At 35.3% G+C, this 24274-nt stretch overlaps 1 protein-coding gene across 2 annotated transcripts in view; it reads right to left on the bottom strand.

The window, feature by feature from the left end:
• LTN1 (listerin E3 ubiquitin protein ligase 1) overlaps nucleotides 1-24274 on the bottom strand; it is a 62018-nt gene that overhangs the window by 29456 nt on the left and 8288 nt on the right. For both annotated transcript variants that reach the window (XM_007075036.3, XM_042998597.1), the window contains exons 5-18: nucleotides 23367-23419; nucleotides 22492-22672; nucleotides 14996-15169; nucleotides 14236-14426; nucleotides 13104-13239; nucleotides 11237-12046; nucleotides 9218-9259; nucleotides 6515-6704; nucleotides 5779-6018; nucleotides 4816-4969; nucleotides 3897-4041; nucleotides 3216-3402; nucleotides 1568-1727; nucleotides 597-701 (exon numbers count right to left, since the gene is read on the bottom strand). In XM_007075036.3, the coding sequence (XP_007075098.1) occupies nucleotides 597-701; nucleotides 1568-1727; nucleotides 3216-3402; nucleotides 3897-4041; nucleotides 4816-4969; nucleotides 5779-6018; nucleotides 6515-6704; nucleotides 9218-9259; nucleotides 11237-12046; nucleotides 13104-13239; nucleotides 14236-14426; nucleotides 14996-15169; nucleotides 22492-22672; nucleotides 23367-23419 (2768 nt within the window). The remainder of the gene's footprint in view (nucleotides 1-596; nucleotides 702-1567; nucleotides 1728-3215; nucleotides 3403-3896; nucleotides 4042-4815; nucleotides 4970-5778; nucleotides 6019-6514; nucleotides 6705-9217; nucleotides 9260-11236; nucleotides 12047-13103; nucleotides 13240-14235; nucleotides 14427-14995; nucleotides 15170-22491; nucleotides 22673-23366; nucleotides 23420-24274) is intronic.

Raw genomic sequence — 24274 nt, 5'->3', positions numbered from 1 at the left:
TATACATATCATTTCAGAATTCTTCTTGGTAAACCAGTAAATTCAAAATGCCTCTTGGTAAATTTCAACTAAATGTTTAATTTGAGGTTCACCCTCTCTTAATATGACCAACTCTAGAACTCTAGTATGCCCAACCCCACAATCTATTTCTTTGTCTTAAGAACACATTTATTGCATTTCTAGAATATATTTCAATAGGATGATCCTTACTAAAGCAAAGGATAAGTAACTTTCCCTATCACTTCCAAACAGCAAATAAAGTAACAGAAGAAGGATATTAGGGAGAGGTAAAAGAAAGATTTCTACCAAAAAGATTTCTGGGGAAAAGAGAGCAAGTTAACAAAATGCTAACTTTTTAAACCAAGTACAAAATTCCACAACAAAATATTATAAAGTTTAAAATGCTTATATGAGAAGGTGTGTCCCAAACCTAAAATAATTTAAATTGTTTTAAAGTCTTTAATATCATTTCCTTGAATTTCCGCATTTCTTAAACCTTGTTTCCTTGACTGATATAGAGATTATTCATTAGTTGGGCTTGCCAAAGTGACCAAATACAGCAAATTACAAAGTATAAACATTTTAAATCAGAATACCCTTCTTTTCTCCTATAATGCCGTTTTACTTCATCAGATGAAACACTTCGGGAAAGGATCAACTTAGCAATAATAAGAGACCAAAGGGTGCCATTTTCCATGGATCTAAAAAAAGAAAAAAAAATCCATTTTCAAAGTGTTTACAATTTTTACCATTTATCTGGATTCCTTTTACGGAATTAAATCAATCACCTTGTGAGGGTATCAATTCACCCAGGGCTTTTGCCCCCAAACAGCTGCCATTACTGAAAAGACTGGGAGCCTAGCTTTCCAACACTCCTTTACAACTGGTACTGAGCTCTCATCCCAAAGCCCTTCAAATCCTAATAGAGGAGAGCAGGTTTGAGGATCAGAGATGGTAGCCGGAAAAAGGACATATCCCAGAGGACACCGAGCCTGGTTAATGTTGAAGAACCAAGGAGGTATTCATATCTACTGGGGGAAAGTTCTGAGTGTCCTAGAGTATGTAGATGGAGACTGCAGAGAAAGGCTCAGCCTGGGACCTCTGATAAGGCAAAGCATATTCAAAACATCACAGCCAAGTGAAAAACAAAGAGAGGCAGTTCAACACGGTAACTTCAATAAACTCCCGTCAATTAAGGGGAAGGTTTTGTGTTTATAATCTTAAGACATATCTGTAACAACATGCAAAGTATAAGGTTTGAGAGTAGCGGGAAGGATGGATCACAGATGACAAAACAACTTCTACAAGGCTTCTATTTCTTTCATTGTCATCTGCCCCATTCCTCAATGTAATTTATGGATTTAAGAACACAGGCAAAGTTCAAATATCTCCCTAGATGAATAAATCAAGTACTCAGAATCCACAAAGTACTTATTATTAAGAACTGGGTTTAATTTAAATCAACCCTCTGAAAGATTAGCGTGAAGTGAGCTTCACATTTTACAGAAACAAAGGCAAAAGCCAGTAAAACAATCATATAAAAACGGAAGCTGAAAGGGATTCTTACCTGTTAAATAGCAGCTGTAAAAGGCCAGAGGTATTACCAAGTCCACATAAGTTATCATATGTAATATTCATCTTTTGAAGCATTTCACAAAATCCAGTTAGAAAAATAGGGGGATTGTCTAATTCTTCATACCACTGCAGTGAATAGAGCAGCTCTGCAACTACAGAATGGACAACACATTATCAAGTGGACTCTGTGAAGGAACCTTTTGATCATTTTCATTTCACCGTCCCATTTTCAAATACTGCTACGCCTGCCAGTCTCAAAATATTTGTGAACTGATTTCCAAATCTGCTTTGAGATGTTCAGTGATAACGAAAACTGAGGACATTTGTCTGATACAAAATGCCACTCTTCTCCCAAATCTTATTTGGTCCCTTTTCTAATCAGTGAACAGTGTGACAGGCCTAAGTTACCAGAGATAATGGAAGAATTTCCTACTCTTTTTGCCACAGGTGGTAACAAGTTACACACAGGACAAACAACTAAGGGCCCCAAGACCTGAGATGAGAAGTTCAAGCCAATGTGTTAAGAAATGGGAAACACCATGATATAGTAAACAGGGCATGGATCTCGGTGAAAGACTGGTCTGGACTCAAATTGAGCTGTGTGCATAGTTAGCAATTAGAGTACTAAAATCTAGCTCAGGGACTGCTGTGAGAATTAAATGACCAAGAATCTCTCAGAAAACCTAGCACATCATAGGTTTTAACACACAATTATCACAACTCTGTTTTATAAAGCCATTTATGGACTTTGGAGTCAGAAGACTTGAGACCTGGTTCAAAAATCTAATCCTATCCCTTACAAGCTAAGTACCTCTAATCAAGTCAAGCTAAGAAAACCAGGTAACAAAAACCATAGTAATAATATCTGACAGGGTTGATAAGAAGCTTAAATACATAATGTTGTCAGTTTGTAATTAGTAACACACGCCACAAAAACACACTATTGCAACTGCAGGCTAATCTCCTTGCCCTTTACTGCATGTGGAGTTGGCAAATCAAGAAGTATTCCAGCTTTCTTCCACAGGGCATATATTTTCCTCTAGTAACTATGCTACAGCTGAAGTTTTACAAACAAGACTGACGGAGAAATTATGCAAAACTTCTACCCTTAACACCATTTTGTTTAGGTCACACTGCTACTTACAATTCTACACCATTTCCTGGAATGGGGGAATTTTAAGTCCTACATCCCCACGGGATTCAACATTTGAACCTCCACTTGCCAGGAAAAAAATATATATCTACATACATACCTATGTATCCCTATCAACACGAAGGTATCGTGGTTTAAATCACAATCCATGATGAAACACTAAACTCAACCATTTTCTTTAGGATTATGTGCCATAGGACCTAGTACTGATGTCTCGCCAGCTTAAGTAAGTGATCTTATAACAAATTCTGCTCTACAGCTAACAAGATTATAGAAAATTTCAGTATGTTTTCATCCGATTTGCAATTTACCATTCGTCATTTAAGTAACCTCAAGTTTCTCATCACTACAATAGTTAATAGGAATGGAAGATTCTTGATTTTTTAAAGATTTAAATTGCAGAGGAATCAAAATTATTTCAAAATTATACTTAATACAAATTATTTCAAAACAATGCTATTATATCTGAATGCTCATATATACTTACTTATTTTCTCAAGCTCATTATTTTCTAAGACTATTTCCTTTTTCAGTGCAACTAATATCATTTTGCTCAATAATGCTGAAGTACACAAATGGCTGGGAAGTTTCTTTGCCTCTTGTTCTTTAAAATCTGTTTTGAAACACTCATAATTCAAACTCAATCTTCCTTCTAAAAGAGGTCTATGCAACCACTGTAAAAAGAATACATTCAATTATATACAAAATCATTAGATATTCTAAATTATTTACTATCTCTGCAAGTAAGACAGGGAACAAAAATGAAGTTATCAATCTTCACAATGTTATTAGAATAACTTCAAAAATGAAGTTATTACTAGTTTATCAATAAAATCACAGAAGCCTAGAAGTTTGGGTTTTGCTTCAGGAAATTATCAACATGTGTATTTCTTTAAGAGTCCTTCAGGACAGAACTAGATCTAATTCACCTCGTACCGTGGCAACTGCCAGTGTCTCACAAACAACAAACATCCAATATGTGAGCATTCAGAGACGTAAAGGCAAAGCAAGATACTCGTTTCATTTACCTTTTTTTCTCCCAAGGATAAAACAAAAGATATTCATTTTGTTCAATTTTTTCCCTTCTCCAGAATAAAATTAAAATGTTTAAGCTTGCATGAAGTCCAAACTTCAGAACGAGATAAGCACTGTCCAATCTCAAACATACCTGCATTGGAAGAGACTGTCTCATCTTTTCCCATTCACTGTTGCTTGGCATTACACTTTCAATGTAAACTCCCAGAAGATTAGTATCTTCACTTTCTAGAAGCATATTTAGCAAGTCATCAACAGCACACAAGACGACTTGAAGACTGAAAATAATGCAAACAATGTGACAATCATGGTTATGCTATGACTAACTTGAGCACTCTGGTACACACTAAATACTATGGCAGGGAACACTTTACCTGAACAAAAAGACCACTAAAAATGAAACTAAGCAAGTCCTTTACCCTGTATCTGACATACACACCATCAAATTGGGGATTTAATACAACATTTATAGTTTGAAATTGAGTGCTGCTTCTGTACCAGAATGAAGGGAACTTGACCTATTTTGGAAAAGGTATTTCAGAAACACAACTACCTCATTATATGGGGGGAGAAGCCATGATGATCAGAAAAAGATATGACCCAACCCTAAAAGTCTCTGGATGCATTCTCTTCGTTTTCACTTTTATAAATGGATTTAGGTATGTGGTGTGAAATATATTTGCAATTCAACATCTTAAAACAGAGGCTACCAGAGCCCCAAAATTAAACAATGAAGAATAACCACGATGTGTGGTAGTCATGGGAGGTTATGGTTATAATCCATACCAGCTCACAAGACACAGTATAGCACTACGATCACGTCACCAGCATAAATTAGGAGTCCAGCAGATATAACAAATCATTCTTGAATTGAGTTTAAATTGATGATCATTAAAACAAATTCCTTTTGGAAAAATATTTTTGTCTGGGTCTTCTCTTAGAGTCCCGTAGATTTCTTACGTAACAAATCATTTTTCATAGACAGGCTGTAATTTAAAGACAGTGATCAGGTATTGAAGAGATACTGTGCAAATGAGTACAAAAAAAGTTACCTTTTGATATCCAAAGATGAAGACTGAACTTGGTTCTTCAGCCACAGAGCAGACAAACATAGGAAGGTACTCTGTCTACATGTACTGCCAGTTTGGTGGGTCAATAAATTCACACCAGAGAGCCAAGTATTTTTCAGTTTACAGACAAGAAAGTCTAAAATCAAGATGTCAACAGTAATTTGTAATCCCTGCGAAGCAACTATAACCAGTACAAAATGTATGAAATAGCTCAATGCAGACCTGAGATTTTTAAAGTACCGTTAAAAATGGAAAATATAAAATTACCATTTAATTGCCAGAACAAAATAACTATGTCATAAATATGCAATAATACAAACTAGCTCATGCTATACAAATGTAAACATGTTAAGATTTTTAAAGTTAGCTCTTTTCTACTCTTATTTACAAGAGCATTGTCCTTTTAGAGATGTGAAAAATATTACAACTTTTCCGAACAGAGTAGTATGAAAGAAAGGGTTGGGGAGGAGGGCTCTCTATCAATACTAGTGTTTTTTAAAATGCCTTTCATAATTAAGTCTCAACATATAAGGCAATATAGTCCTTACAAAGGCAATTTCAGTTTTATTTTGATATATACCAAGAGTGAATAAGAGAAGGACATATTAATATACCCTCCTTTATGAATGTGGAAACTGGAGCATCAAGAAATTAAACAACTTGCCAAACAACAGTTCCTAAGTGAAAGGGCTAAGATTCTAACTCATCTACCATAGCCCCTTCCAAAACTATTTCTTTGATATCAAGAAAGAATTTAGACATAAGGTCTACATATACCTTTGACTTGGTTTCTAAAGCTGAAAGTGTTTAAGATTTGTAGCCCTCTACTCAAAATGCTTTCAACTTTCAAGTACATTATGATTCAATTAATAAAGCCTGGGCACTTACACTATGAAGGTCAGAGCCGGAGATTCCCAACAAAACATTTGAGCAGTAGGCTATTACCTGGCAAATGTGTTTTTTCTTTGTTCTGAGCACATAACTGAAAGAGAGTTAATAATAAGTCTTCAGAGGATGGCATTAGCAAGCATCCTTTTGCTGAGCTGAAATAGTTATAGGCCACATCACAGATAAAAGACACTGATGAATCATTATTTTCAGCTTCTGACAATTCCTTTACTTTGGATAAAGTTTCATGAAGTTTAACAATAATTCTTTCAACATATACTTCTCCAATCAAGTAATCTAGAGAAAAAAAGTTCACACAAACAAAAAATTAAAAAATATTAACAGCGTATTTTTTAAAATCTTACTTTGGGTTAACAACCACTTAAGTCTTTCCATGTGTTTAAAAAAAAAATTATGTATTAGACAAAAGAAAATTGTATCAACAAATCAATCTGATCTCTCACATATAAAAGCTCTCATGTAAAAGAGCAGTTTTACATTAAGTTAAAAAAATAATAAAAAAAAGCACAATGGTCTATACAATTAGTGAATAACTTTGCTAAACTCAAAACCCTTTAAAATGTAAAACTTTTTAAAAATATTAAAATGTCTTCCAAGTCATGCTACAAGGCTTAAATATTTAGGGTGCTTAAATATTACAAAATTAAAATAGCTGCATGAATTAAGTCTTGTTATTCTCAACCAATAACATACAGACTTTGTAACATGGAATCCCTTCCAAAAGTGAAGACTTTATTGCCTACTAAAAAACAAAAGCCCTATTTTTGCTTACCATTTTTAACATGTTGGGATAATACCAAGCTTAGAAGAGCCCATCTCTCCGAGAAGTAAGAATCAGAAGATACTGTGGATTCCAAGTCTTTATGACAAAGATGATCTGCCAGGGTTACCAATTTCTCTCCAAGGATATCTCCTTTTAGCCAAGGAGTTACTAAAGCATGTTTATCTGAACTAGAACATGCCTAAAACCATAAAATTAAAGCAAAAATTTTCAAGATCAAAAAGCATATCTGCCTATACTACTTGTACCATATTACCTCCCTTCATCATCATGACCCCAACACTAGCCCCCACTCCTCCTCAAGTTCTAAGGCGGCTGATATTGTCCTGTTCCCCACTAAGCCTTGCTTACATACATTTTCAGGCGTTTTTTCAGGCTATTTTCCCAACCATAAATATTCTCTCTCTTCTTTATCAAAATCCCATCCATTCTCTGAGAATCATTACAAAGCCAACCTGCTTTATGAAGGCTCCCCCATCCACTCAAGCCCAAACTCATAACTGCTTTTCTCTGAATTTCTACAGCACTTACTGGATTTTATTATTATTTATAATGTTTCATCTGTGTATGTCTTGTTTCCAATGAGATTGTAAGTTCCTTGAGAGCAGAGACTGTCTTACTTCTTTGATACCTGCTATCAACACTGCAGATATGTTCAATGAATAACGAACGGATGAACTTTGAAGACAGATTTTAAAATGTTCTATGTATTAAATTTTTGTTCATTAATTTTACTAAAATTAAAGAACAATTAATATTTAATAGTGGTAAATACTTCAATATGAACAATGGGACATATTTCCCCAAATTCTCTGCAATAGTAACTGGGGCCAGATAGCTAACAGCAACTGGTTTATTTTCATGGGGTGGGGAAGCAAGAAAAAAAAAACAAAACACAAAAAACTGTAAATCCACCCCCAAAAGCATGCTGATCCATGTTCCCAGAGCTTCTTTTGCTTTAAGGGCTGATAAGAAAGGAATTTGCAACTTGGTTCATTTCAAAGCAATCTGGAAAAAAAAACCAAAAAACCAAGTGCGGATTGGGTAGTGCCTAAAAACTGTTTGTCCTTTATTAAAAAACTGTAGGTAACCTGGGCTTTTATTTTAGCCCAAGCTTTGCCAATCTTCTGGCTTTATGATCCTGGACAAATCTCTTAACCAATTTGGGACTATTTCCTATTTTAAAAATGAAGATTAACCTAGAAAACCACTAACGTCCTTTTCTGATTACAAAATGCAGGTTGTTTTTAAAGAAGCTGAGTTTATGACTCTGATCATAAAGTATAAAGTTGCATAAAAACAAAGAAATCTGGAGTTTAGATGGCTATAATATGGTTTTCCTAACACAGTTTACTAAATAAAACCCATTTATTTTATTGAATCTAGGAAATAAACTTTTGAGTAAAATGTCTCTCAAATTAGAAAGATATGATGTACAATACTCATTTTAACATATCCATAGAAAGAACCTCACCAGCTTTAAGGGGATGGAGACATCAGTTAGTCATGGAAGTACAGGAGGCAAACACTGGCCATGAACTTCTAAATACTGCCCAGGAAGAAAATAGTCTTCCCAAAGGTTAGGAGTATTTGAGCTAACCAGCAGGCACATTCCTAAGTTGCAAATGGGTATCAGTCTTCTCTTATCAAATTACTAACTCCCTTTGCTCTAATTCTAGACTTACCAAGTAGATTTCTGATAATTTGGCTTTTCATGTAACCTGCCTATAGAGAGAGAAGGTACTGGGTAAACTAATATAAATGCTGTACTTCATATGTTCTATTTCTCATTGAAAAACAGTAAATTAATATTCTGTATTTATTTTGTAAAAATAAACTATTGAGGGAAATAGGGAGTCACTGTTCAGCGGGCACAGAGTTTCAGTTTTGCAAGATAAATTCTGGAGACTAGTTCACAATGAGAATATACTTAACACTACTGAACTGTAAACTCAGAAAGAGTTAAGATGGTACATTTTGCTATGGACTTTTACCATAATTTAAAAAGAAACTTGTAAATTAAGGAGTTATCTGTGTATGTGAATTTTAAAAATAATAAAAAATGCTAAAAAAGAATTTTAGGTAACTTAACAGTGCAAAAAAATCCCCCCATTTCTATGGTTGAAAAGTGTTACATCACTTACATCTTCATTGGGGAAAAAATACTTTAAAACTTCTAAATTGCTTATGTTCCTTGATTTCTTTTCATTATTTTCATCACTAATTTTCTTATTTAGTCAAGTGGCAATCAAAGTCTGAAAGATTTTAATTTGCCTGTATAGTATTCCAAAGCAGGACAAATTTAATTTCTGAGGTGTTCGAGCCAAAGCTAAAACCTCTCAATCTACTTCTATAGAAGAAAAAATAACTAGGATAAGAGTAGAAACCTGTAGTCTTAATTTAAAGATAACCAAATATTTAGTTCTCCTGTTGTTACCTTCCCAGGAAGATACTGGATTTACCAGAGCCTTTTCAGTCTTTGCTGATATTCCTAACCAGAAAAATAATACTACAGAAAGGTAAACACCTAAGCCTAAAGCCTTCCCAGGTTATGGGAAGAAAGTTACAATAATAAAGAAGTTCTCTAACACAGACACTTGACCACATACCAGCATGTGAATATGACTAGTTTTAACTTCTCTGTACTCATAAATGCAAAAAAAGGAGGAAAAGGAAAAAAAATCCCTAAGATACCTTTTCAATGACCTGAAGAATAGAATTCCATTTCAGATTCCCCTGAAAGAGAAAAAAGAGTTAGAAATAAATTTTTAGAAGGAATGAAGTCATTATGTAATCACAAAAAAGGCTAAAACATTTCTAGCTACTCCAGCTTTTAAAAGTATAGACTAGGGCGCCTGGGTGGCTCAGTCAGTTAAGCGTCCGACTTCAGCTCAGGTCACGATCTCACGGTCCGTGAGTTCGAGCCCCACGTCGGGCTCTGGGCTGATGGCTCAGAGCCTGGAGCCTGCTTCCGATTCTGTGTCTCCCTCTCTCTCTGCCCCTCCCCCATTCATGCTCTGTCTCTCTCTGTCTCAAAAATAAATAAACGTTAAAAAAAATTTTTTTTTTAAAGTATAGACTAAGATGAACTATTGGGACCTTATCAAAATAAAAAGCTTCTGCACAGCAAAGGAAACAATCAGCAAAACTAAAAGGCAACTGACAGAATGGGAGAAGATATTTGCAAATGACATATCTGATAAAGGGTTACTATCCAAAATGTATAAAGAACTTATCAAACTCAACACCCAAAAAACAATCCAGTGAAGAAATGGGCAAAAGACATGAATAGATACTTCTCCAAAGACGACATCCAGACGACTAACAGACACATGAAAAGATACTCAATATTACTCATCATCAAGGAAATATAAATTAAAACCACAATGAGATACTACCTCATACCAGTCAGAATGGCTAAAATTAACAAGTTGGGCAATAACAGATGTTGGCAAGGATGTGGAGAAAGAGGATCTCTTTTGCACTGCTGGTGGGAATGCAAACTGGTGCAGCCAGTCTGGAAAACAGTATGGAGGTTCCTCAAAAAAATCAAAAATAGAACTACCCTATGATCCAGCAATTGCACTACTAGGTATTTATCCACGGGATACAGGTGTGCTGTTTCGAAGGGACACATGCACCCCAATGTTTATAGCAACACTATCGACAATAGCCAAAGTATGGAAAGAGCCCAAATGTCCATCAATGGATGAATACATAAAGAAGATGCAGTGTGTGTGTGTGTGTGTGTGTATACATTACAATACAATGGAGTATTACTTGGCAATCAAGAAGAATGAAATGTTGCCATTTGCAACTACGTGGATGGAACTAGAAGGTATTATGCTAAGTGAAATGAGTCAGTCGGAGAAAAACAAATATGTGACCTCACTCATATGAGGGATTCAAGATACAAAACAGATAAACATAAGGGAAGGGAAGCAAAAATAACATAAAAATGAGGGAGAGAAGGGGCGCCTGGGTGGCTCAGTTGGTTAAGCGACCAACTTCAGTTCAGGTCATGATATCGCAGTTTGTGGGTTCGAGCCCTGCGTCGGGCTCTGTGCTGACAGCTCAGAGCCTGGAGCCTACTTCAGATTCTGTGTCTCCCCCTCTCTCCACCCCTCCCCTGTTCATGCTCTGTGTCTCTCTGTCTCTCAATAATAAATAAATGCTAAAAAAAAAAATTTTTTTTTAAATGAGGGAGACAAAACACAAGAGACTTAAACACAGAGAACAAACTGAAGGTTGCTGGAGGGGTGGTAGGTGGGGAGATGGGCTAAATGGGTAAGGGGCATTAAGGAGGACACTTGTTGGGATGAGCAATGGATATTATACATAGGGGATGAATCACTGGAATCTACTCCCGAATCATTGCACCATATGCTAATTAACTTGGATGTAAATTGAAAAAAAAAAAAAGTATGGACTAAAATACTTAGCCTTTCATTGCCGAGCATTTGTCACCTCACCATACTTACTCAACACCTACCCATAAGCCTCACACATTTCCCCATCACAATCAAGAATATACTGCTTGCCTGTGCTTACTTTGTCAGCACACAGACTAAAATTGGAAAGAATATACTGCTCTTCTTTAAACAGTCAAGAAACGACTCAAGAATAACCTCCATGCAGGTCTCATTCTACTTACTTATAATTAGTGTAGCGATGTAAGCCACTATAGTTTAAAGAGATATACAACAATAATACCTCAATGAGATCATCCAAGACATACTTTCTTTCCATATTATTGTCACAGCAACAGAGGGCACTGTACAAAATGTCCACCAAGAAACCAGCATCCTTCCATTGATCTTCATTTAGCCAACCTATCAGTTTCTGGTATAAAAACTGTACAGCAGGATTTTTTTCTACAAGTCTGGCTATTTCAAGAGGTTTGGCTTTGACAATACTCTGTTTTTCATCACCTAGTAGCATTTTAAATACTTGGGTTGAAGAGAAAGAGCTGAGCAGAGTAGAAAGAAACTTTAGATGTTGCTCTGACTTTTGCTCATTGACATAATTAATACTCATCGCTGCTAGTTTACAGACCAAGTCTTCCAAAGGTTTCTTCCTTAGTGGCGATACAAGGTCTGAACAATTATGAGAGAGAGAAAGTTCAGTCATTAATTCAGAGCCTTCACTGTTTTCGCCTTCGGAGGAGACACATTTTTCGTTCTCTTTATTACTTTCAGGCAGCTCGTCAGCAAATCTAACCTTACCAACTTTTTTTTTATTTGACTTCAGTGAGCTCTTCGGCTTCTGAAGGACCTGTAACAGGTTAGAAACACCTGACACGGATTTCACATCAGCTTCTGGCTCATTGATTTTCTCCACACAGATCTCTGACAGTCTTTCCCAAAAATTCAGTAGTACTTTGTCCAAACTGTGAGCTATTTTATCATCTTTTTCCACATCTGCTTTGGCTTCCCAGGAACTTAAGGTTTCTGCTAAATGGTTAAAGAGCTGCCCATCTTGCAATCTTGGGTCTTTGAGAACTGCATCAATAAAAGGAATCAACTAAAAGAGAAGGCAGAAATATAAAAGTTCAGTTTTCAGGGGAAATAAAATTTAAACAAAGTATTTGTAAAACATTATAAAGTTCCACATTTAATAACTGAAAAACATGGATGTTCCCTCCCAAAACTCTGAAGAGTTAACTTGAAGATCATTTTCATATCATACAAAGAAGTTAATGATTTCACTGCATTCCCCTAAATTGCTTTTTATGATATAGTTAACCAAGATTATTGATCATTAACAAATAATAGTTTTCTTTGCATTTTCTGAACTTAATCAAATTTTTTACTTTTTTCTAAACCAGTGTGAAAGAACCCACAGAATTCGGAATTCTTTTCCTTAAATTACAAAGATAAGTTAACTGAGACATAAACTAGGATCTAGGCTTATATGATTTCATTAATTTCCTAACATAAGGAACCATATTCCAGAACTCGCTCTCATCACTGGTTCTAAAAACCAAGCACAATTGTTCACACACAAAAAATAAATGTAGTTGAATATTTTAGAAGTAGCAAGATGATTACTGCGTAATTTATACTTAATATAAAAGATCACAAATGGGGTGCCTGGGTGGTTCAGTTGGTTAAGCATCCGACTTCGGCTCAGGTCATGACCTCATGGTTTGTGGGTGTAAGCCCCATGTCAGGCTCTGTGCTGACAGCTCAGAGCCTGGAGCCTGCTTTGGATTCTGTGTCTCCCTCTCTCTCCGCCCCTCCCCCACTCGCGCTCTGTCTCTCTCAAAAATAAAATAAAAACAACAACAACAAAAAAAGATCACAAATAGCATCTTCAAAATTATGTTTTGTGTTGCGACTCTATAAAAGTTAAGGCTTGCACATCCAGAGACTAATTAGTACTCAGGCATTATGGTATTATTCTAGCAACAACAGTACAGAATTTTTATTTGTATGGTTGGAAGTACACATTACTCAATTTGTAAATTATAAAAATGAAATTTTTATAAAGCCTAATTTAAAAACGGCAACAAGATACAATGAGCTTGATACTTTGCAGTCAGTGTGCAAGGGCATGATGATTTCTACATTATAAATACCTGATCACTGATGAGCATCTCTTCAATCTCTTCCTCACCTAAGTTTTGCTGCATTATAAAACGTAAGCATTCAAAAAAAGCTGATATTACTGCTGAGCACTCTGAAAAGCTGGTTTTGATTCTCTCTGTTGACAGCCTAAGAAATAATAAACAACTACAGCTTACTCTTTCACAAAACAATAAGCAACTCAGAAACACCAAAATAAACACATGGAAAAGGCATCACACCAAAAGAAGAGGATTTTTTAAAACAAAATTCTTAAACTAAAAACTAAGAACACAAGGAACTTGGAAAGGTGTGGAAAAAAGCACATTTTCAAATAGGTGTCAAAAAAAGATAATACATATTTATTTTTTAGTCAGGAACAAGTCCATCTGCAAATTTCAAAGAGACGACTTAACCAAATAAAGCTAATAGTGTAGGAAAAAACAGTTCTGTAAGCATTAATAAAAGCGAATGTCTTTTATTAAGTTCAACAAATACACTGAAATAATTTTTTTTAATTGTGACTTTAAATAGCTATCATATTTAAGCTTATGGAAGTTTTAAACTCTTCACTGGTTCATTTTTACCATTTGGACATTTGTATTTATCAACATACCAAAAAATGCTCATATAAAAAAAAGTCTATTTCAATCTAAGGCCCTTACGATAGTCATTGCACTTTCTGTTGTGTATGACCACTGAAGCCTTGAAAGTACCCAAGAAAAAAATCTCAATTGAAATTCTATGAAAAGTTTAATTGAAAGTGTTTAATGAACAACAAAACAATTTGGAGAAATTTAAATAAGAAAGACCATAATGAGTATGTCATTTTACCCATTTGTGAAACCAAGAAAAATCTCTTCTGCTCTAAAGATCAAGAATTGAGGGGCGCCTGGGTGGCGCAGTCGGTTAAGCGTCCGACTTCAGCCAGGTCACGATCTCGCGGTCCGTGAGTTCGAGCCCCGCGTCAGGCTCTGGGCTGATGGCTCGGAGCCTGGAGCCGGTTTCCGATTCTGTGTCTCCCTCTCTCTCTGCCCCTCCCCCGTTCATGCTCTGTCTCTCTCTGTCCCAAAAATAAATAAAAAACGTTGAAAAAAAAAAAAAATTTTAAAAAAAAAAAAAAGATCAAGAATTGAAACTCCTTACCCTACAACTACAGAGGTGAGGAAATTTTTGAAGAAATCCAACTTTGGATCTGTAATGGACTGAGGGAGTTTGCTGATAAATGGCAAAAGATAAGGATATATGATGGTAGCCAGACCCCGACCGCCTTCACGAACCACAGCTGACAGCTTTGGAAACACACTTTTTTTTGCATTTACATGAAGCCAACAGTCCTAACCAAAGAAAAGATGGTAAGAATAATTAGAGATCATAAAATACTTCTCCCAATTTAGACACACACAGGCTGTCAAAAGTAAATATCAAGTATTCTACCTAAAGAGGATAAAATCTCTCACCACCACTGAAAACTAAACTCGGAAATTTTAAGAAACTTATTACATATGGTAATCATGTACCCCACATAGCGAGGACAACATTGATCAGAAATAATTATTTAACTTAAAAGATTTATATAAAAGCTGCTTTCCAAAAAGGACACTAATATCTAATCTTAAATATAAGAATCAGATAAACTGACTTCACTGGACTACATAAAGTTTAAAGAATAATTGATACTGGCTGGCTAAACTGAAAGTAAAACAAAAACTCTATGCTAACTTTATGGTCAGTTTAAGATTTATACCAAGTTTTGGATTAAGTATTTTATTTCCAAGAAAGCATTTTCCAGTAAGTTTTAGGTATTATCATCTGATAGGCTCTGTCTCACATCATATCTAAGGCTTCTAAAATACAAATTAAGACAAGTATCTCAAATGTACTAAATGTTACCTTTCTTACGCACCTCAATAGTTGTAAGTGTATAAAGTACAGCTTCCCAGAGAGCCGGGCATACAATGGGGTCACTGTCATCAATGCTAAGTAGAACAGATGGGCTCACTTTGGATGCTTCATCTTTCATCAACTGTGGAATACGCTGGCACAAAGCAGAAACTAACTCAAAATAAGCTGAGCGGATCTAAAACAAAAAATGAAAAGCTGGATTAAATTAAAGCCTAGTAGAGCTATGATAAGATTTTTAATTTAATAGCTGTTAGGTTATGCATACTAACCCTCCCATTAGTAAAACTAAAAGGGCTAGAAAAAATATCTTTAAATCTTCCATAGGGTATCAAATGGCTGAAAGGACATTAGGAATTACCACATAAAAGTGAAGGCAGAAAGAATTCAACTTTCGATTTCTCTGGCTGAAGCAAATACAAATCCTCTCTAATGGCAAGGCGTTCACCTGGGCCTCATATTATTCCTATTAATATACTAGGCCACACCAAGTTAAATACAGCCAAAGAAAAACTAAGAAACCATGAGTCACTATCAGCAGAAACAAAAGATGACACAGAGATCTGAGACTTTAAATCTTAGGGTTTATCAGTTACAAATTCCTTATCAACAGTTCTTATTATATTTAAAGAAATACAAGTTTATAGAAATCTGAAAGGAAAAGGATCTTAGAAAAAGCACAGATGTGAAAAAGTACGAAGCACAATTCCTATTCCTAAAAACAGGCAGAAAGACAGATGATAGATTAAAATTCAATTTTCAGTTTAAGAGCAGAGAAAGTGAACTGAAAGTACAAAAGAAATTATCCACCAAGAAGCACAGAAAGACAAAAAAAGGTAAAAAACACCAAGGATAGTGTAAGAGACAAGATAAAGAAGGTTTAACATATATTTAAACAGAATCCCAAAGGGAGAGAAGAGAGAACGAAGCAAAGGAAATATCTGAAAAGGTTAATAGCTGAGCATTTTGTAGAGCCAGTGAAATACACCATTCTACAAATTCAGGAACTCCAACAAATCCCAAGCAAGATACATAAAAAGAAATCCACACTAAGACACAGAATGGTGCAACTGCAAAAAACAAAACAAAACAAAACAACACAACAACAAAACTCCCACAAGAACAAAGAGTAAACCATAAAAGTAGCAGAAGAAAAAGACAAACTACCTTCAAAGGAAGGACAGTAAGACTGAAAGATGACTTCAACGACAATGTAAATCAGAATACAGTGGAATATCTTCAAAAATAAATTAACTGCCAATATTCAATCCTGTACCCAGTAAAAATCTATTTCAAGAATGAGAGTGAAGGAATGCCTGGCTGCCTAAGTCAGCAGAGCATGAGACCCTTGATCTTGGGGTTGTAGTTTGAGCCCCACGATGCATGTAGAGATTACTTAAAAAAAAAAAAAAAAAAAATCTTTAAAAAAAAAAAGAGTGAAATAAAAACATCTTCTGATAGAGAAAAAAAGACCATCATCAGCAGACCAACACAAAAAGAAATTCAAAGACGCCTTCTGTATTGAAAGTAGATGATTCCAGAGGGAAGGTAAGAGATGGAAAAAAGAATAATGAGCAAATAAAGCAACAAATATGAAGATAAATCTAAATGAAGATTGAGAATACAATAATAATGTTTTCTGGGATTAAAAAAAATACACATACACATATATTTAACCCCACAAAGTACTTTATTTCTGCATATTTTATATAAAATATTACCAAATGATGTTAGCAGTGTATTTAAAAAGATAAACACATAGCATGACTAGGCTGGAAAATAATATGATCATTTAAACATATGAGAAAGGCAATCAAGAAAATTTCATCATTATTTTATGACAAAAATACTCAGCAAACTAAAAATAGAAAAGCAATCTTAAACTTTATGAAATCTACAGCAAGCATCATAATCAAAACATAAGAGTTTACAACTATTTCCATTAAAGTCAGGAACAAGAAAAGGATGCCAGCTATCACCACCTCCCTCAACATGGTAGTGGATGACCTAATTCACACACAGATAAGGAAAAAATAAAAAGAATTGGAAAGTAACTCAAACATGTAGCTATAATCATAGCAAAATAACAGGCTATAAAAAATATTCAAAAAGATGTAAACACTATCAGAACAAGAGTTTGGGAGAGTTGCTGAATATACAATTTACATACAAAAGCATAGTATACATCTACCAGTAGAAACAAAAAAATGTAATTAAAAAACATAGTGACTGTCACAATAGCAACAAAACCATAAACACGTTCAGGATGGAACATATTATAAAAATAGTACTCTGAGATGAAAAGGGCCTAACACAGCCTAAAAATTTTGGAAGAAGAACAAAGTTGGATGGTTTCTAGACTTATTATAAAAAAATAATAACTAAGAGAATATGGTATTGGTGTAAGGATAAACATATAAATAAATGGAACAGAATAAACAGTCTAAAATTTAAATCCAAGATATAAGGTCAACTGAATTTTGACAAAGGTGCCAGAGTAAGGAAAAGACAATCTTTCAACAAATGGGATACTTCTATGAAAAAAAAATTAATTTGACTCTTACCACTACATCATACACAAAAATTAATTTTAAATGAACCTAAACTATAAAACTTCTAGAGTAGAGAAAATCTTTGCAAACTTGAGGTAAGCAAAGATTAAAGATAAGAAATCAAAAGCAAGAACCATAAAAAATTGACAAACCGGACTTCATAAAGATTAAAAACCTACTCTCTAAAAACCATTAACAAAATGAAAAGTTTAGCCACAGACTAAAAGAAAACATTCATGATTCTTTATCTGACAAAATACTTATATCCACAATAAGTAAAGCACATTCATAACTCAAAAATAAAAACCAAAAACTCAATTTTAAAATGGGCAAAAGAGATAAATAAATAAATAGGTAAGTGAGCAAAAGAATATTGAGTAAAAAGACTGATACACTGATCTTCTTACCAAGAACAACCATAGGTTCTGGGAATAAAATGCAAAAAACAACTGAAGACAAATCAAAATATGGGAAATCAAAATATGGAGTAAGCAATCCACACAAACAGAGCTTGCATTCTGTGCAGCTGTGCCTGGAAGGTGGTTTCGGTCACCACCGCAGAGGCACAGGGACAGCTACAACTCCAATAAAAAGCCTCCTTGGAGGAACTGGAAGAACCAGAAAGAAGAGCCCAGGGTAACCAACGTGGCAAGAGAGTGGCAGGAACTCTAGGAGGGAGCGAAGGGAACCCCCACATTTCTGTGTTTATGGTCTAAAACAACTATAGTTGACTCTTGAACCATGCACAGGGTAAAGCGAAAGCAGTTCGAAGCTAAGGCGGAAAGAACTGAGCTGAGATCTGAGATGCTGTCCGCAGCAGGCATGACAGTTTGCAGTTAGAGTCTATCCAAGTTAACGGTCTACCAACACAAAAATATCAACACCCTTGGGAGCAATATAAAACAATCCAGTCTCTAAAACATAACTTTCAGAGTACAGGCCAAGTGTCTATGAACAGGATATGATCTAAAATTACTAAAATATGAAGTCAGGAAAATGTGATCCCATTTCCTAAGACAGTAACTGAGATCAATCCCAAGAAGAACAGATGTTATTATCAGACATGAACTCTAACGTAGCTATTAAAACTACACTCCGTGAGGTAAAGGAAAAGAGAACAATGAATAAAAATAAATAAATAAGAAATAGAATGTACAACACCAAGAATCAACCTTAATGTAAATAAACTATGGACTCTGGACTTCATCATTTATCAATGTAGGTTCAGGGGTGCCTGGTTGGCTTCAGTCTGTAGAGCATGTGACTTTTGTCCGGGTTGTGAGTTCAAGTGCCACACTGGGCATATAGCTTGCTTAAAAAAATGTAGGTTTATCAATTGTTACAAATGTAGCATTCTGGTAGGGGATGCTTATAATGGGGGAGGCTAGGCATCTGGGAGGGGAAGGGATGGGAGGGCATATATGGGAAATCTGCATCTTCAATTGTGCTATGAACCTAAAACTGCTCTTAAAAAAGTCTTTAAAAAAAAACAACAGGAAAATTCATCAAAGAAATAGAAAATACAAAAAACCAAGTAGAACCTTTAGAAATAAAAACATATTAAATTCAAAAGTGAGCAAAAGACTTGGACACCTCAAAAAGATATACAAATGGCCAAGAAGCATGTTAAAATATGTCCAACATCATCAGCCATCAGGGAAATGCAAATTAAAATCACAATGAAAAATCTCTACCCCAGAGGTCAGTAAACATTTTCTTTAAAGAGCCAAACAGTAAAATAGTTTAGGCTTTGTAAGCCATATGGTCTCTCTTCCAACTATTTAGCTTGCTTTATTAGCATGAAAGCAGCCACAGACAATACAAAAAACTATTTACAAAAACAGGTGTGCCACATTTTGACCCATAAGCTGTATATATCGTTTGCTGATCCCTGAATCCCACACCCATGAAGATGACCTAAATGAAAACAATTGATACAAAATAAATCTCATACACTGCTAACAAAAGTACACAACCACTTTGGTAAATAATTTGACACCTTCTTACAAATTTAACATATATGTACTCTATGAACCATCAATTTCCTCCCCTTGCCCAAGAAAAATGAAAATCCATGTCCATAACAGAGACTAAACAATAAAAAGGAATGGACTGCTGATACATGCAACAATGAATAAATCTTAAAAACATTATAGTGAGCAAAAGAAGCCAGAGACAGAATATGTTTGGCTCCATTTATATGAACACCTGTATGTCGGCAGCAACAGAAAGCAGGTCACTGGTTGCCTACAGTAAGGGGAAGGATGACTCAAAGAACCCATTTTTGGGTGATAAAAATGTTTAGTATCTTGATTGTAGTGGTTACATGAGTATGTACATGTAGATGGGTAAATACATTGGTCAAAACTTGTTAAACTCTATGCCTAAAATGGTTACATTTTGTTGTGAGTAAATTATACCTCAATAAAGTTGGTTTAAAAATTATTCTAGGATATTTTTTATATACCTGAATACACCGGGATATGACAGGTTCATCGTAACATCAGGCTCAATAACTTTATAAAGAGAGCAAGCTTCCCCAAATCATTCACTTTTTTGAGGAATTCAATAAATTTACTGTAATTTATAGGGAAGAATAAAGTCACATATTCTACGAATTGAGGCAGCCAGATGCCCAGAAGAATGAAGTTCTAAAACAATTTGGTCAATCTTGAAGATGAAGACAAAAAAAGTGATTCACCTGAGCAGTTATCAGGATACATCATAATGTCACATTAACATGTGATATTAAAATGGAATGGATACAAACTTCTGGTACTGGCATAAGAAGAAACAAAGACCAATGGACCAGAAGGCAGAGTTCAGAGACAAACTTATGAACATATGGAAATTTAATGTACCATATTGGCAGGACCACAAATCAATAGGGAAAGAATGAATAGTTCACTAGGTGATTTTTAGGAATACTGACTCACTACACATGAAGAGAAAGGTGACTAGGTTATCTACTTAATGCTGTATAAAAAAAGGTAGATTTATTAATGGATTAAAGACTTCAGGGGCGCCTGGGCGGCTCGGTCAGTTGAGCGTCCAACTTCGGCTCAGGTCATGATCTCGTGTTTTGTGGGTTTGAGCCCCGCGTTGGGCTCTGTGCTGACAGTTCAGAGCCTGGAGCCTGCTTCAGATCCTGTGACTCCCTCTCTCTCTGCCCCTTCCCTGCTTGCGTTCTCTCTCTCTCTCTCAAAATCAATAAACCTTAAAAAAATGTATTAAAAAAACAAAGACTTCACATGAAAAGTAAAGGTATTAAAAAAAGATATAACTATTAAAAATACAAGAATGTTTTTCTGGCTTAAAAGTGGGAAAGGCCTTCATATGGCAAAAGCAGTGATTTTGATTACATGAAAATTACAATGTCTTTCTAAAGAGGATACAGGAAAGGTAACAAAGTGGGAGATTATTTGCAATGCCTAAAAATAACAAAAGGACAAGTATTTAGGATACACAAAGAACTCTAGTAAAACAAAAAAAGAAAACTTCAAAAGAAAGGGGAGAAAGACATAAACAAGTAGTTTATAGAAGAAACACCAAAATTCAAAAAGCTTACAGAAAGATCCTAAAAGTCACTAGTTAGCAGAGTAATGAAAAAAAAAAAAAAAATTGAAACCCTATTAGACTGATAAAAATTAGGGAACTAAGGATTCTGGCTAGGATATAAGGATACACAGGGCTCATCAGGCAATGATGGTTGAGTGTAGAGTAAGGCAGCCATTCAAGAGAGCAATCTGGCACCACTCAGAAAATTAAGTATGCATATCCTCTTTGACTCAGCAATTCAAAAGCTAAGAGAATTTCAGAAAAAGAAATCCTTGCAGATTCGAAGGCGCATGAATGAAGATGTTCACTGCTGCACTGTCTGTGACAGCAGGGAGTTGAAGGCAATCAGTGCATCTATCACTGAGGGAATGCAGAGGTAAAACAGAAGGGATGCGCATTTCTTAATCCTACATAGTATTTAGAAGGCCTGATCAAATACTCATATAAGGACATGATAGATTTAAAGTATTTTTGTACTTTTAAAAAAGTACTGAGAACTTGGGGCACCTGGGTGGCTCAGACAGTTAAGTATCCAACTCTTGATTTTGGCTTAGGTCATAATCTCACAGTTCAGCAGATGGAGTCCTGCATCAGGCTCGGTGCTGACAGCATGGAGCCTACTAGGGATTCTCATTCTCTCTCTCTCTCTCTTCCCTCACCCCACCCAAATAAATAAACTTAAAAAAAATAAAGTTAAAAAGTACTTAGTTCTTAAAAAGCACAGGTAAAAAATACATTCCAAAAGGCGGTGATGTACCCAATAGGGAAAGTGTTACAGAAGCTTCATTCAGGCATGACTTCTAGTGCTGTTGTCTTTGTCAATGTTAATGAATCAACAATATCTATTAATAAGATGTCTTTACAGAGACACACATAAAACAAGGTTTCTTATTGACCAACTGACAAAAATGTTGTGACCAGAGACTCACAGGCACCCAATCCTATATTTCCCCTAAGAGTAATGCTGCAGTATTCACTTAATCAATATTCATGGGTTCTTCATATAAGCTAATTACCATGAATAAGAATCAACTATACATACAAAAGGACATACACTAAGCAGATTTAGAATGGTTAGCTAGCGGAGGATGGAGAAGGAGACAGAGACATAAGAGAAAAAAAAATGCATGAAATTAGAAGACCTTCATGCACACCAACAATTTTAAAGTACCATGAACAGAACAGTGTGATAATACAACTCTGAAGTCTAAATAACTAAATAAAAAAGTGAAAATACAATAACATTGCAGTAAAAGAGGCAATTCAGTCCAACCACAAAGATGGGTTTGCAGAGTTTTAAACATAAATAAGCATAAAACACAAACATAAACTAACAAGATCAGGGTGGAAAAAAGGAGTCACAGATGTTTACAATAAAAGATTAAGATACCTGAGGTATACTGTGTTTTCCATATTTCCAAAACTTATTCTGTGATAAAAGAGACTTAAATTTTTCCTCCAGAGAATCAAGCTCATTATCAGGTAAGAGGCAAAGCAATTTTTTTAATGCCAATAAGGAACAAGTTACAACCCGATGGAATTTAGCTTCTCTTTCTTCCTCTGGAACCGTTCTTCACGTGAAAAGAAAATAAACATATATAAGAATTGAGCATAAGCCAAACTACATACTTGGCACTTCTATTTTAAATGTTTTATCATTAAATATCTACCAAAGTTGCTTTATTTTTATTTCTGCATTCTATTCGTCCTGTGCCAACCCTCCTCCCTTAAATTGAATCACATATTTTTCAACTAATACAAGGGGAAAGTAGATGAAAAGCTGTGGCTTGAAAAAAGTGGGCAATATACTGTTCTCAGTAGCAAGTAATAGGATGAGTCTAGGGAATGGATATCAGTGCATCTAGGATTACTTGCCATTAGGGACTCCTAATAGTTTGACTAGTACGCAAAAGTAAATGGGTGATTTTACCACTCTCAACAGAACTATTCAGAGTTCTTCCACTAGTTCAACCGGACCTTAAAATGATTCCTGCTAGGACAATCAAAAGGTAAATGTGGGAAAAATATAAAAACATCTCTTTTTAAAGAACCAAATGTGTAATGCCCAGATAATTCAAGTTAAATAGCAAGATAACTGCCAGTAAAAACACTTAAAATAGCACCTGGCATATAGCATTATAGTAAGTATTTTCATCTCTACTTTAAGAATCCCTTTTTTAAAAATGTCACATTGAAATTACCATCTTGTTACGGATGAGCGAAGCCAATCCTTAACGTGAGTTACATAGATATTACACAACTTACTGTGGATCACTGAGTGTATCAGGTGTTTCTTTTATAAGATGATCCTGTAGCACCTACACAGGAGGAAAAATCCCATGAGCCTTGAGATTTTATTGAACTGTCAGTGGTGAACAGTTAGAGCATAAACCTCGTCTTACTTAAAAGCTCTTACCCCTTCCCCGCAAAATTAGCAAAATTAAGCAGCAAAACTAAAAGGTTTGAATTTTACCTATTTTTCTTTCCCTATGAATCCCTAAGGCTGACTGGGGTAAGAAAGAGAGGGTACTTCTGAACATTTCCAGTACCCATCAAGAATCTCCCCTAAATACTCCTGGTCTTTTGTCTCTCCATTCCTCCTGTACACAGCAGTGAGGTAGAATTCCCGATTAGTAAGTTTGAAAGAGAAATTCAGGCTGTTTTCCTCTCCTCTCTTTTTGAGCATCTCCCTGCGCATAAGGGAGAACACACATTGTGCTCTGTTCCTCATGGAGGAAAGTCTAAGGTTCCATTCAAAGTGGGTAAGTCTGCCTACTTCCAGCATGCAGTACTAGAGAACTCACTATTCTAGTATCGCTTTTATCAGCAACTATAATAGCTAACATTTACTGAACTTTTCCATATGCCAGGTATTGCTTTGAGCACATTTCATCCATTAACTAAATTAATCCTCACAACTGCTCAATGAAGTACAAGTTAATTTCTACTTTAATAAAGAAATAGAGGCACAGAAACTTACCGAAGGTCATGCATAACTAATGACAGAATGTGACAGAAACCCAGAGCCCATGTTCTTATAGACAGTATGACATAATGCCTGTAAATCTGACATTTTGGTCTCAATGGCCTAACCCCTCTCTAAAAAACTGATTTTGAACTTAGGAAAGTTCAAGCCCAATATCTGTAAGGAACTGTGACATAACCAACTAACG

This window comes from Panthera tigris, chromosome C2, assembly GCF_018350195.1.
Source record: "Panthera tigris isolate Pti1 chromosome C2, P.tigris_Pti1_mat1.1, whole genome shotgun sequence".
Lineage (NCBI taxonomy): Eukaryota > Metazoa > Chordata > Mammalia > Carnivora > Felidae > Panthera > Panthera tigris.
This window is presented reverse-complemented; position numbering and strand designations above follow the sequence as displayed.